Source organism: Lagenorhynchus albirostris, chromosome 17, assembly GCF_949774975.1.
Source record: "Lagenorhynchus albirostris chromosome 17, mLagAlb1.1, whole genome shotgun sequence".
NCBI classification, from domain to species: domain Eukaryota; kingdom Metazoa; phylum Chordata; class Mammalia; order Artiodactyla; family Delphinidae; genus Lagenorhynchus; species Lagenorhynchus albirostris.
Window position 1 is genome coordinate 49,636,719 of NC_083111.1, and position 15,021 is coordinate 49,651,739.

The 15,021-nt window shown below is 43.5% G+C and overlaps 1 protein-coding gene across 2 annotated transcripts; it reads left to right on the plus strand.

Moving 5' to 3' along the window:
* Positions 1-1,762: 1,762 nt before the first annotated feature.
* DCSTAMP (dendrocyte expressed seven transmembrane protein) lies at positions 1,763-8,327 on the plus strand. 2 transcript variants are annotated; one of them, XM_060128308.1, is made up of 3 exons: positions 1,763-2,791; positions 6,699-7,007; positions 8,152-8,327. In XM_060128308.1, exons 1-3 carry the CDS (start codon positions 1,763-1,765, stop codon positions 8,224-8,226), a joined length of 1,413 nt encoding a protein of 470 aa, XP_059984291.1. In that variant the 3' UTR covers positions 8,227-8,327. The 2 variants fall into 2 exon arrangements, with proteins under 2 accessions (XP_059984291.1, XP_059984292.1); XM_060128309.1 differs by lacking the exon at positions 6,699-7,007 and having other exon boundaries at positions 1,763-2,589; positions 8,152-8,176.
* The last annotated feature ends 6,694 nt before the right edge of the window (positions 8,328-15,021 follow it).

Below are 15,021 nucleotides of genomic sequence, written 5' to 3' on the forward strand. Positions count from 1 at the left end.
CTTGTCAACAAGTTAGTAGTAGGGTTCCAAGAGAGGCAGGAGGGAATCACAGACTCGGGACAGGCATACTATTACTTCTGCCACATTCCATTGGCCGATGGTGTCACAAGGCCATCCCAAATTCAAGGGCTGGAGAAATAAACCCCACCATGTGATTCTATTTCTCTCACTTCTTTTTTTTTTTTTGCGGTACGTGGGCCTCTCACCACTGTGGCTTCTCCTGTTGCGGAGCACAGGCTCTGTACACGCAGGCTCAGCGGCCATGGCTCATGGGCCCAGCCACTCTGCGGCACATGGGATCCTCCCAGGCCAGGGCACGAACCCATGTCCCCTGCATTGGCAGGCGGACTCTCAACCACTGCGCCACCAAGGAAGCCCTCTCTCACTTCTTGATGGGAGAAGCTGTAATATCACTTTGCAAGAGGTGTAGAAACTGAGCAGGACCCTGTGGGGCCTCCCCAGGGACACACCCCATGTCCCCCACCTCTTGTTTGTAGAAAAGCTTTAGCCTCGTAGGCCTCCCCCCAAGTCCAAAGAAAAAATTTAATGAGAAAAGTGAGAAAATGCAGAAACAAAGGAAAACAGTCAAGTAAGACAAAATAATAAGAGTTTAGCCATAACACAAAGTCAAGGACTTTTAGTGCCTCCTCAAGGCTGTAGATAATAACCTGAACCATATCCTTGAGGTGTTTTGCAGACATTAAAACCCCCCACCAGGTGGAAGAAGTTACCTGCACGTGACGACAAGCATGTAGACCCCAGAGGGGTTGGAACCAGAGGTTGATGATGTTAATTCCCGAAACATCGCGCTGTTACCTCACCACCCACAATTAGAAGGATGTACCAAGCTGATCAGGCATCCTGCAACCCTCTCCCTCACCTTGCCTTTAACAACCCTTCCCCGGAAGCCACTGAGGAGTTCAAGTCTCTTTTTTTTTTTTTTTTGGCTGTACGCGGGCCTCTCACTGTTGTGGCCTCTCCCGTTCCGGAGCACAGGCAACGGACGCGCAGGCTCAGCGGCCATGGCTCACGGGCCCAGCCGCTCCGCGGCATGTGGGGTCTTCCCGGAGCGGGGCACGAACCCGTGTCCCCTGCATCGGCAGGCAGACTCTCAACCACTGCATCACCAGGGAAGCCCAGGTCTCTTTTTTTTAAACCGTGTTTTTTTATTTAAGTTTAGTTAATTTACAGTGTTGTGTTAGCTTCAGGTGTATAGCAAAGTGATTCAGTTATGCATAAACATTTGTATATATATTCTTTTTCAGATTCTTTTCCATTATAGGTTATTACAAGACACTGAATATAGTTCCCTGTGCTGTACAGTAGGTCCTTATTGTTTACCTATTTTATACATAGCAGTTAATCCCAAAGTTTTAATTTAGCTCCCCTGTACCTCCCCATCCCGTTATCCCCTCTGGTAACCATAAGTCTGTTTTCTATGTCTGTGAATCCACTTCTGTTTTGTAAATAAACTCATTTATATCAAGTTCAGGTCTTTTGAACACAAGCTGCCCGTTCTCCTTGCTTGGTCCTGCACTGGGCACCTTGCAGTAAACTCTGCACTTCCCTTCACCACAATCCAGTGTCAGTGGATTGGCAGCGAGCAGGCCCAAGTTTGGTTTAGTAATAGTGTAGAGACTGAGAAGGGTAAAAACTTACGGCCATTTTTTGCAATCAATCTATCATCGTGCCCTTTACAAAGAGGACATTTAAAAGCAACATCTGACCCTGTTTCTCTTTCATTTCCAGGGACACAGGGAGCATGGGTGTCTGGACCTCAGGCACCAATATCTTCCTCAGTCTTTGGAGGACGTATGTGTCTCCAAGGAGGCTTGGATGGATGGACTTCACCCAACATTTGGGCGCTTGTTGTTTTGTTGCTTTCATTTCTGTTGGCCTCCTCTCTGGGGCCTTCTACTGGTTTCTGTCCTCGTTCATAGTCTTCGCCACCTCCTGGATGGTCACGTGTGCTCTGCTGTGCTGTTCCAAGCACGCACGGTGTTTCATTCTGCTCTTCTTCCTCTCGTGTGGCCTGCGTGAAGGCAGAAACGCTTTGCTCACTGTTGGCACAGGGATGGTCACATTTGGACACGTGGAAAATATTTTTCACAACTTCAAAGGTCTCCTGGACAGTATGACTTGCAACCTAAGGGCAAAGAGCTTTTCCATCCATTTTCCACTTTTGAAAAAATATATTGAAGCAATTCAGTGGATATACGGCCTTGCCACTCACCTAAGTCTATTTGATGACCTTGTTTCTTGGAACCAAACGCTGGAGGTCTCTCTTTTTAGTCCCAGCCAAGCCCTGGAGGCACAGCTCAATGACACTACATACAAAGCCCTGCGTGTCTTGTACCAGGTGGTGACAGCGACAGAGGTGTTGTCTTCCCTGGGGCGGCAGCTAGTTGCCCTCACGGGGCTTCTGCTGGTGCTACTTGGCACTGGCCTCTTCATGAGGCGATTTTTGGGCTCCTGTGGTTGGAAGTTTGAGAACATCTACATCACCAGACAATTTGTTCAGTTTGACGAGAGGGAGAGGCATGAACAGAGGCCCTGCGTCCTCCCACTGAATAAGCAGGAAAGGAAGAAGTATGTCGTCATCCCATCTTTCTGGCTGACTCCTAAGGACAGGAAAAACCTGGGGCTGTTTTTCCTCCCGGTACTTACCCATCTCTACATCTGGGTGTTGTTTGCAGCCATAGATTATCTGCTATATTGGCTCATTTTCTCCATCAGCAAACATTTCCAAAGCTTGCCAGGGCTTGAGGTTCACTTGAAGCTGCACAGAGAGGTAGGTGCTCACAGGCCCGTCTCACTGTGTATCCCAGCTGTTTGCTGTGTGTTTGCAAAAGATCGTGAACTTCCCAAGGCAGGGCAGTGTCTTATTCCCCTCTGGATCCTCAGTGCCTGGCACGGAGCCTGGCGTGTAGGAAGAACACCCAAAATGCTGGTTAGATTGAGTTGAAACCCTAATGTTAGAGTACGAGAACACTCTGAACATTTTTGATCACTGTATTAGTTTCCTGTGGCAGCCGTACCGCAACAGAGGAGACCATGCTTTTTGTTCATCCCATCTTTTCTCTTTTCCATTTTTCCCTGTGGAAATTGATGATTATGTAGACATTTCAGAGGATCTGGATACTGTCAGATACTTGTCTTATTTGTTTTTAAACCTAGCATTCTGCGCTACGTGGAACGTGCACACGTGTGTGCCTCTGTGTGCATGTGCACACGTAGCGCGTGTAGTTGTATGTGCGTACATGTGCACGTGTGCGTGTGTGTGTGAAGGTCATGCATGCTGGGTGGTGTGCACTAGCCTGGGCTGGTGAACACACCATCTACTGTTTCCATATGTCTGATTTTCCCTCCTTTTTATCGAGCTACAATAGATTGTGCCTCTGCTGGGGAAATCTCAGAGGGGAAGGGCAGAAAGGGACCTGGAAACCCTCCTTTGAAAGCCCATTTCCTCCTGCTGCATCCACACTCTCCCTCCCCTTTTCTCCTGGCTCAGCAGGCACTGTCTGGCCCCTGCCCCGCCTAATCCTGGGCTGCTTCTCGGAGTTGATTACTCTGAGCCCTCTGTTTCCTCTGAAGTCTTCAGTTAATTACAAGAACCCTGCTGCTCTACATATCTGGAGCAGGGTGGATAATGGAAGCAGTGTTTCAAATGAAAGCCAAACAAGGTTTTCCGCCAGACTTGATCCGGGGCGGCGGCTAGTAGAAGGGCTTCTCTCCTCCTCTCCCCCATAGTCCATCCCCCTCCTTAGTCCCTTTTTTGATCTTCCCCTCTCAGTTCTTCCCTCTCCTTCATCTTTTTGCTCCTCTCTCATCTAGTTCTCTCTGAGCCAAAACCCATGCCTGTTTTGTGAATTCTCACTGTTTTAGATAGACGGGGGGAGAAAAGCAAGTCTGCCTTCCAAAAAAGGCCCAGAAGCTTTCCAATGACAATGTCCTGGCAAATACATTTTGGGGTCTTGCTGGGTCCTGGGGATGCAAAGTTGTCTAGACCGTGATGGCTGCCATCGAAGGGCTCACGTCCTGGCGGGGGAGGCCACCACGTACACTCACAATGACAGCAGGGTGGTGGGCGCAGAACAGATGCGAGCCCAAGACTGCTGTGGGAGCTTGTCTCAGACTCTCTCCTGCCGAGCCTGGGAGGCTGTGCCACCAGCAGCTGGCTTCCACGTAACTGGCAGTGCCCTGCCCTTATCCCACGATGACCCTGGAGGTTCCTGGTCTCTCCATTGCAGCAGATTTGCAAAGGAGAAGTCAAGCAAGAAAAGAAACATTGGCTCAAGGTTTCTCCCACTTTTTTTTGTTTTAAACTTTTTTTTTTTTTTTTAGAAGATGTTGGGATAGGAGTTTTATTAATTTATTTTTGCTGTGTTGGGTCTTTGTTTCTGTGTGAGGGCTTTCTCTAGTTGTGGCAAGTGGGGGCCACTCTTCATCGCGGTGCGTGGGCCTCTCACGATCGCGGCCTCTTTTGTTGCGGAGCACAGGCTCCAGACGCGCAGGCTCAGTAGTTGTGGCTCACGGGCCCAGTTGCTCCGCGGCATGTGGGATCCTCCCAGACCAGGACTCGAACCCGTGTCCCCTGCATTAGCAGGCACACTCTCAACCACTACGCCACCAGGGAAGCCCCTCTCCCACTTTTATACAATTTTAAATAAAGAAGAAAAGTGGGAAATGACGTGAATAGACCTGGCTGGATAGGTGGACGCTGTAAGTAAAAATAGCTACAGTCGGGCTTCCCTGGTGGCGCAGTGGTTGAGAGTCCGCCTGCCGATGCAGGAGACACGGGTTCGTGCCCCTGTCTGGGAGGATCCCACATACTGCAGAGCGGCTGGGCCCGTGAGCCATGGCCGCTGAGCCTGCGCGACCGGAGCCTGTGCTCCACAACGGGAGAGGCCACAACAGTGAGAGGCCCGCGTACCACAAAAATAAATAAATAAATAAATAAAGCTACAGTCGCTACTTATTGAGCACCTACTATGTGCCCAGCATTGGTCTGCATTAACTTTTCAGGACTGTCTGATACCAGAGTGAATCTTCCATCCATTACTCAATACCACCTTGGCAAATTGTTTACTTGAGAGAGGCAAACACATTTTAAAACATTGGGGTACCATTTAGTACATTGCTCGGTATTTTGAGAGTTTGTTACCCTCCACCAAGCCCTTACAAGACTGTTGACAACCTTTCTGAAGTCCTGACTCCCAGCTGCAAAATCCCCTGTTAGATTCCTAGACTAAATAACTTCTTCCCAGACCGGACACCCGCTGCTTTCTTATTGCAGGATTTCTCATCACTTACTCAATCAATGTGTTTGTTTCTTCCACAGTATTGAAAAGAATGCATGCCTCTGCTCTGGGGACTGAAATCTCTCTATTTAATCGTAGGTGAACTGTCTTTTTAATAAGAGAAAAGGAGAGGCAACACAAATGCTTTCTACTGCTTAGCCACAGTGCTGGGGAAATTGCAGATCTGACTTGACATTTGTGTAGAAGTCCCAGGTTTTGGGGTTTCCAGATTTTTCACAGGTATTGGGGTAAATCGAAGGTGCGTGGTGTTCTCTGGGTGTGATTGGGTTCTTTTCAGAAGTCATTTTCCTCCTCTGTGCCCCAGGGCTCTAGGGTGTTGGAGTGATAATAACTTACTAAGTACTCCAGTCTGTAACGTTAATGCTCCATCCCCAAGGTGCTTAATTTACACTGGGAGTCGTTTATTCGTGGGCAGGAGCTGGTCCATTAATTCCTGTTTTACCAAATTGGAAAACAAATCCACCAAGAGACTATATGGCTTTCTCAGGTCAGGGAAAAGTAAGAGCTGAATCAGCACACACGTCTCCTGCTGGTGGCTTGGCTGGGCGGCTCAATGTCATCTGCCCTCTGGGTCAGTTTGTTGAGGGCAACTGGCTTATTCTCTTGCCTTCAAGCGGGGAGGAATGCACCCCTCCTATCGTCTAAGAGAGATGTGAAAATGTCCTATTTTGAGACCTCTATAAATAGGATTTTAGAGACACTCTGAGTAAATATACTCTTCTTTGTATTCTTGCATCAAGAATAATTCCACCCCCCACCCCCCCTCCCCGCCACCTCAAGCTCTAGAAGGATGACTTAGAACATAATTTAATGCCTCCACATCTTTATGACCTTGTGGTCTGGTGACGAGGTGTTTGTCGAGATGGAGAGGCTATGACTGGGTCTTGAGGGGCTCTGCTACAAAAAAAACTTCTCCCCGAGTTGAGTAAAAACCATCTTTCGTTAGTCCCACATGCTCTGAAGTGTAGAAACGGGTGTTCCGTAAAAATAAGTCATGCGGTCAAAATTAATAGGAGAATCGTTGGCTGAATTTAAGCAAATTTCTCTGCTTTCTTCTCAGCACCCTCAACAGTCTCATGGCCATCGTGACTCTCTAAAGAAAGGACAGAGCAAACAAACTTATCTGATATCCTTCTCTCAAGGAAATCTGTATTTCCACAATCCCACTTTGGAAAACTCTGCAATGGCTACAACTAAAATTCGTCCCTTCTCCTTTATTCCAGTCATAGCACATAAAAGGAGCTGGGATAGCCCCTTCAGCCAAAGCTCCCTGCATATTTTAAGATAAATGTTACGTGCTACGGGGCAGTATTGAGAAAGACAAGGACAGAGTATGAAAATGGCATGGATCTTGATGATTTTATTCTTTCGTTTTAGAAACAAGAAGCTCAAGACATCATCCATGATTCTTCATTTAATGTATCTCTGTTTGAACCCAGCTGCCTCCCTAAACCAAAGCTACTTCTGTCTGAGACCTGGATTCCTCTCAGTTTTATTCTTGTGATACTAGTGATGCTAGGACTGCTGTCCTCCATCCTGATGCAACTTAAAATCCTGGTGTCAGCATCCTTCTACCCAAGTGTGCAGAGGGAGCGCATCCAATACCTACATGCAAAGCTACTGAAGAAAAGATCAAAGCAGCCAGTGGGAGAAGTAAAAAGGAAACTGAGTCTGTACTTTACAAAGGTAAAGCCAAAATAGGGTTATAACCTGTAATTAGGGAAATTTTGATTTTGAAGGGCAAATGGAATTTTAAAGCACTCTTCAACTTTACATTAGGGCTTATATCCCCGGCAACAGATAGGACACTTTCGGGGTGGGGGTGGGGGTAGGTGAACAGTGACAGGGAACAGATGTACATGACTAAGTCCAGAAGACTGCAGCAATGCCGGTCCAGAGAATTCTATCAGATAGCCTTCAAAACACTGATTTCAAGTGAGTACATTCAGTCATATTGTAGAAAAGCTACCGGGAAGGCCCTCTCTAATGGCTGTTAAAGAACAATACCCAGTCAGAGTTACTTTACCGGGATAAATAAATAACAGAAGGGAAGTATCTACTACACCTTGGTAAACTCCAAAGAATTTGCTCATTCTCCAGTATTACAAAATATATATGATGAGGGCTTCCCTGGTGGCGCAGTGGTTGAGAGTCCGCCTGCCGACGCAGGGGACACGGGTTCGTGCCCCGGTCCGGGAAGATCCCACATGCCGCAGAGCAGCTGGGCCCGTGAGCCATGGCCGCTGAGCCTGCGCGTCCGGAGCCTGTGCTCCGCAACGGGAGAGGCCACGACAGTGAGAGGCCTGCGTACCGCAAAAAAAAAAAAAAAAAAAAATATATATATATATATATGATGATATATATATATGTATATATTTATACATATATATGATAACATAATGACTTTCATACACATATAAAATGAACACTTGTCAAAGATTTCATTCAACATATTAAAGACAGAACAGTAAGAAACTCCAACCAATTCAAAGAACAATTTAAATCACACATACATACAGGCCATCTTGAATACCAAAATGAATTTGTTTAATAGATACAAAACTGGCTTCTTCCACAAGGGAGGATGGGAGGGTCAATTGTACTCTGCAGGGTGAAATTCATTTGCATGTGCATGGACAAGAATCATTTGCATTGTTGCCATCAGCTATCTACAGCTTACAGAACTGGAAAATAGTTCATGGACAATGAAAGACCGAAATAATCCCTAAGGATAAGCTTTCCCGGCCATTTCAAAGTCTTGTGAAAAGTTTGTGTCAGTGGCATTTGAAATGACCCTAATGCTCATTCATCCAGCTTCGTGTCTTTTCAGATTCATTTCTGGCTTCCAGTCCTGAAAATGATTGGGAAGAAACAAATGGACACTGCCAGTGAAGACAACCTGTGAGAGGCCCCGTGCAGCTCCTCAGCCACACTGTTCCAGCAATTCTCCTTAAGTCTACCGATCGTGACCCTTACTCATGCCCAGCAACAGAGAACTACACTGCATGGTCCTTCAGCGGTCTGAGGTTGCAGGGCCAAACTCCCTTTTTCCATAAGGGCCAAAGGGCTACCAGATAAATTGTTGTGTTGTCTGTCTCGCAAACAAGGCACACGATCTGGACCGTATCTCAGTGTAACAGCACTATAACCAGGCCCTTCGAGGAGAGTCTCAGCATAGAGTAGTATGCAAAGAAAAAAACAGAAAAAAATTGGAAAAAATCAAAATCTCTACTGCAGGCTCACAAACAAATATCAAGGAGGGCATACATGTATGATGCGAGCAAAATATCTTTAAATGCTTCTATCCCTTCTCTGCCCTTCTTAATATCCTTCATAGCTATTTCCTACCCACAGCTGTCTGTCCTCCCCCTGCCCCCTTACTCAAGAACTCTTTCCAAAACCCATCTCCAGCAGCTCCTAATTTCTTCTCACCACCTCCTCTGCTCCTATCCTCTACTTTCCTGGATCTCTTTTGTTTTCCTCTTCTACCAAAGCCTCTAGCCACATTTATTTAGAGAACACATTTATTAAAATCATATGAGAGGCTTCCTACAATGTGCATCTTGGCCCTCTTTTTCACTATAATCAATGTACACTCTGCAGTACAGGGGCCTATTTCCCCTATATTCAAAATACCTAAGAGGGAAAAATACTGATTCTATTATCTCTAAAGTGCCAGAATGGGAAGAAATGAAGAAACATTAAAATTTTAAAACAACTTTTTAGCTTTTCATCTTGAAAATGTTTCAGCCTTACAAAAAAGTTGCAAAATACTAAGTACAGCGTTCCATTTACCCATCACCCCTCATCCCCGAACATTAACATCTTACATTACCACAGCACAATTGTCAAAACCAGGTAAATAACACTGAAAAATGCATACTCTACAAAACTCATTGGATTGTCACCAACTGTCCCACTAATATCCCGCTAATGTCCCAAGGACTAGTGCTTGATCCAATCCAGGCTCATGCATCGCATTTGGCTGTCATGGTTCCTTAGTCTTGTCCAGTCAGGGACAGTTCCTCAGTCTGTCTTTCTTTTTCTTTCATGACCTTGACATTTCTGAGGAGTGCGGCCAGTTATTTTGTAAAATGTCCTTTGCTTTGGGTTTGTCTGATGTTTCCTCATAAGTAAACCCAGGTAATGTATTTTTGGGCAACAATAGTACAGAAGCGCTGGCATGCTCTTCTCAATGCATGAGATCAGGGGTATGTGATGTTAATATGTCTCATTACTGGTGAGGTTACCTTGCTTCACTTAGTTAAGATGGGGTCCGCAGATTCTTCCACTGTTGAAGTTACTATTTTCCTTTTGGAACGAATAAGTATACTGTGGGAAATACCTTCAGACTATGCAAACATCCTGTTTCTCATCATACATTTACCCTCTAATTTTAGCATCCATGGAGGCAAAATGGGGCCAGCCAAATAGTGATTTTCTATTTTGATAATATCTTCTACATTTTAAACTTGAAATTCTACACTCTCCCCAGAATGAAACAGTTTTTCGAAGACCATATTTTGTTTTGGGCACCAGAGTAGGCATTTTACACATAGGTCTCATTTATGTTTCATAACAATCCTGTGAGGTAGGTAGTATTATTTCTATTTTATAGACGGGAAAACTCACCCTCAAAGACCCTGACTTAGCTGGCCTGGGCTGGGGCCTGGGCACTGGCATGTTTAAAGCTCTCAGGTGATTCTAATAGTTGGCCAGCACTGAGAACCATCATGCCAGGAAGTTGTACTGAATTGCAGGTCTTTCAACACAGGTCTTCAATGGTGAAATTTCTCTAGCAGAAGGAGCCTATATTAGAAATCTGAGTCAGGATTTCCCAGTGTGTTCCTCAGACCACTAATCCCTTAGTTGTTCCATAAAAGAGTTATATGATGTCAATAAATCCACACAATCTGCCTTCCAACCTTGAAGATTCATAATGCATGTTGGCATGATTTTAAAACTTTGAGAAACCCGATAATAAAGAAATCTCATTTAACCTGTTTCACCCAAAATTTTCTCAAATTATTAAACCATGGAACAATTTTACCTATAATAACTGTTAACAGCACATAGGACCAGTTCTACAGCCCTGATACTGATATAGTTGGCATAACTTTCAACCAGAAAAGATCTGAGAAGGTGAAGATGAATTTGAAGTTTTGGCTTTTATTTTTATTTTATTATTATTATTTTTTTGCGGTACACGGGCCTCTCACTGTTGTGGCCTCTCCTGTTGCAGAGCACAGGCTCCGGACACGCAGGCCCAGCAGCCATGGCTCACAGGCCCAGCCGCTCTGTGGCATGTGGGATCTTCCCGGACCGGGGCACGAACCCATGTCCCCTGCATCGGCAGGCGGACTCTCAACCACTGCGCCACCAGGGAAGCCCCAGTTTTGGCTTATTTAAATATTCTGATGATTTTATGCTTTACTGTGTTTCCTAAAGAAAACAAAACTGTGTTTATTAAAATTATATATTAATAAACTAATACAATATGTGATTTTTTTTACTCATTTTGCATTTATTCCTCCTACAGAGAAGGGATCTGCCCCACATTAACTAGGCAAAGAATCAACTGCTCAAGTTAGAATGCACACTCTCACCATACACAAAAATAAACTCTAAATGGCTTAAAGACTTAAACATAAGATATGACACCATAAAACTCCTAGAAGAGATCATAGGCAAAACATTCTCTGACATAAATTGTACCAATGTTTTCTTAGGTCAGTCTCCCAAAACAATATAAATAAAAACAAAAATAAACAAATGGGACCTAATCAAACTTACAAGCTTTTGCATAGCAAAGGAACCCATAAACAAAACAAAAACACAAACTACAGAATGGGAGAAAATATTTGCAAATGACAAGGGCTTGATTTACAAACAGCTCATACAACTCAACAACAAAAAAACAAACAACCCAATCCAAAAATGGGCAGAAGACCTAAACAGACATTTTTCCAAAGAAGAAATATAGATAGCCAATAGACACATGAAAAGATGCTCAACATCATTAATTATTAGAGAAATGCAAATCTAAACTACAATGAAGTACCACCTCACACTGGTCAGAATGGCCATCATTAAAAAGTCTACAAATAACAAATGCTGGAGAGGGTGTGGAGAAAATGGAACCCTCCTACACTGTTGGTGGGAATATAAGTCGGTGCAGCTGCTATGGAAAATAGTATGGAAGTTCCTCAGAAAACTAAAAATAGAATTACCACATGATCCAGCAATCCTACTCCTGGGCATATATCCAGACAAAACTATAATTCAAAAAGATACATGCACCCCTGTGTTCATAGTAGCACTATTTACAATAGCCAAGACATGGAAACAACCTAAATGTCCATCAACAGATGAATGGATAAAGGTGTGGTACATATATACAATGGAATACTACTCAGCCATAAAAAAGAATGAAATAATGCCATTTGCAGCAACATGGATGCAACTAGAGGTTATCATATTAAGTGAAGTAAGTCAGAAAGAGAAAGACAAATACCATTTGATATCACTTATATGTGGAATCTAAATTATGACACAAGTGAACCTACCTATCTATGAAACAGAAACAGACTCACGGACGTAGAGAACAGACTGGTGGCTGCCAAGGGAGAGGGAGTTGGGGGAAGGATGGAGTGAGAGGTTGGGGTTAGCAGATGTAAGCTATTATGTATAGAATGGATAAACAACAAGGTCCTATTGTATAGCCCAGAGAAGTATATTCAATATCCTATGATGAACCATAAAGGAAAGGAATATTTTAAAAAAGAAATGTGTATATATATGTATAACTGAAGCACTTTGCTGTGCAGCAGAAATACATTATAAATCAACTATACTTCAATAAAATTTTTTTTTTAAATCAACTGCTCAAGTTTTAGAGAAAATTGGATCCTTTGGCCTTTAGAAATTCTACTAATTAACTAACTTACTTATTTACCTAAAAATATCACCAATATCTACAGCAAACACTTGAACAGGGCACACAGAAGGTGCTGGTGATACCCAGACAGCTCTCCTTGGTCCCTGCCTTTGGGATGCTTCCGAACTAGTCAGGAAGACAGACAGATGCTTAGACAAAAAGTAACAATATGCGGGAGCTTTTGGTAAGTGCCAAGGGCACCGGGCAGGCAGTGCCTTTAGGGAATCATGGCCAGTTTCTCTGCCCTCGTCTATTACGAATGCCCAGTTTACCCCTCTTCTCTATGACAAGGGCACTGGAGGGGTTGGGAAAAGGGTCTTAATTTTCTTGAAACCAAACTACCTTTCTGAAGTAGCACAGTCTCTGTTGTTTCTAATGGACCGTGACTTTGAACAGTTCTCGCGACTTCTGGAGAGTGACCTGCTGTCTCTATCTGTTAGGCATGCTTGCCCTTACTCTGAAGTGCTTGTCCCTATTGGAAGGACAGACTGGCAAAGAGGTGCTGTCACAAAAGGCAATTTTGATCTTGAAAACAAGATTTAGACTTGCTCATTAGGGCCAATCTAACGTAGGGCATAAAATGCTAATTTAATTGCAGCTTATCCATGTTAGATTTAAACAAATGGTTAGTTACATTTCTTGAGACATCTATTGTCAAGTGTGCTTTGTTAATCTTGTAGAGGAAGAAAGATATTGCCCCAGGTAATTTAATAGAACTTCCTCTTCATCTCTAATGTTAATGGCTTATAAAAGAGTATCACATTATGGTCTAAGTCACTATTTCTCACTTAACGAATCTCAGCTTGGTGGCTGTATTTTGTTATAAGCGTCATTATGATGTCCTCATTGACTCCATATTTGTTGTCAGTTACGTTTCTCTTTGACAGTAAGATACAGTAATTCTAAACACCTTCAAAGTAATAGATCTCTTTTACTGTTCTACTCAGGAAGTAAAACCTTGTCCTTCCTCTTAGATCCTATATCTGCTGCTTTAGAACCTAATCAATCCTAATTATAATATGGGATATGTTGATATCTTCACACATCATATATTTTTGTCTTAATTAACCTAAGAGAAAGAAATTAAAATATCTTATTTCGGGCTTCCCTGGTGGCGCGGTGGTTGAGAGTCCGTCTGCTGATGCAGGGGACATGGGTTCGTGCCCCAGTCCGGGAAGATCCCACATGCTGTGGAGCGGCTGGGCCCGTGAGCCATGGCCGCTGAGCCTGCACGTCCAGAGCCTGTGCTCTGCAACGGGAGAGGCCACAACAGCGAGAGGCCCACGTACCGCAAAAAAAAAAAAAAAAAAAAAAAAATCTTATTTCTTTTTTTTTTGAATTTTATTTTATTTTTTTATACAGCAGGTTCTTATTAATCATCAATTTTATATACATCAGTGTATACATGTGAATCCCAATCGCCCAATTCATCACACACCATCCCCACTCCTCCGCGGCTTTCCCCCCTTCGTGTCCATACGTTTGTTCTCTATATTTGTGTCTCAACTTCTGCCCTGCAAACCGGTTCATCTGTACCATTTTTCTAGGTTCCACATACATGCGTTAATATACGATATTTGTTCTTCTTTTTCTGACTTACTCACTCTGTATGGCAGTCTCTAGATCCATCCACATCTCAACAAATGACTCAATTTTGTTCCTTTTTTGGCTGAGTAATATTCCATTGTATATATGTACCATATCTTCTTTATCCATTCGTCTGTAGATGGGCATTTAGGTTGCTTCTGACCTGGCTATTGTAAATAGTGCTGCCGTGAACATTGTGGTACATGTGTCTTTTTGAATTATGGTTTTCTCTGGGTATATGCCCAGTAGTGGGATTGCTGGATCATACGGTAATTCTATTTTTAGTTTTTTAAGGAACTTCCATACTGTTCTCCATAGGGGCTGTATCAATTTACATTCCCACCAACAGTGCAAGAGGGTTCCCTTTTCTCCACACCCTCTCCAACATTTGTTGTTTGTAGATCTTCTGATGACGCCCATTCTAACCGGTGTGAGGTGACACCTCATTGTAGTTTTGATTTGCATTTCTCTAATAATTAGTGATGTTGAGCTGCTTTTCATGTGCTTCTTGGCCATCTGTATGTCTTCTTTGGAGAAATGTCTATTTAGGTCTTCTGCCCATTTTTGGATTGGGTTTTTTGTTTCTTTAATATTGAGCTGCATGAGCTGTTTATATATTTTGGAGATTAATCCTTTGTCCATTGATTCATTTGCAAATATTTTCTCCCATTCTGAGGGTTGTCTTTTTGTCTTGTTTATGGTTTCCTTTGCTGTGCAAAAGCTTTGAAGTTTCATTGGTCCCATTTGTTTATTTTTGTTTTTATTTCCATTACTCTAGGAGGTGGATTCAAAAAGATCTTGCTGGGATTTATGTCAAAGAGCGTTCTTCCTATGTTTTCCTCTAAGAGTTTTATAGTGTCCGATGTAACATTTAGGTCTCGAATTCATTTTGAGTTTATTTTTGTGTATGGTGTTAGGGAGTGTTCCAATTTCATTCTTTTACATGTAACTGTCCAGTTTTCCCAGCAGCACTTATTGAAGAGACTGTCTTTTCTCCATTGTATATCCTTGCCTCCTTTGTCATAGAGTAGTTGACCATAGGTGCGTGGGTCTATCTCTGGGCTTTCTATCGTGTTCCATTGATCTATATTTCTCTTTTTGTGCCAGTACCATATTATCTTGATTACTGTAGCTTTGTAGTATAGTCTGAAGTCAGGGAGTCTGATTCCTCCAGCT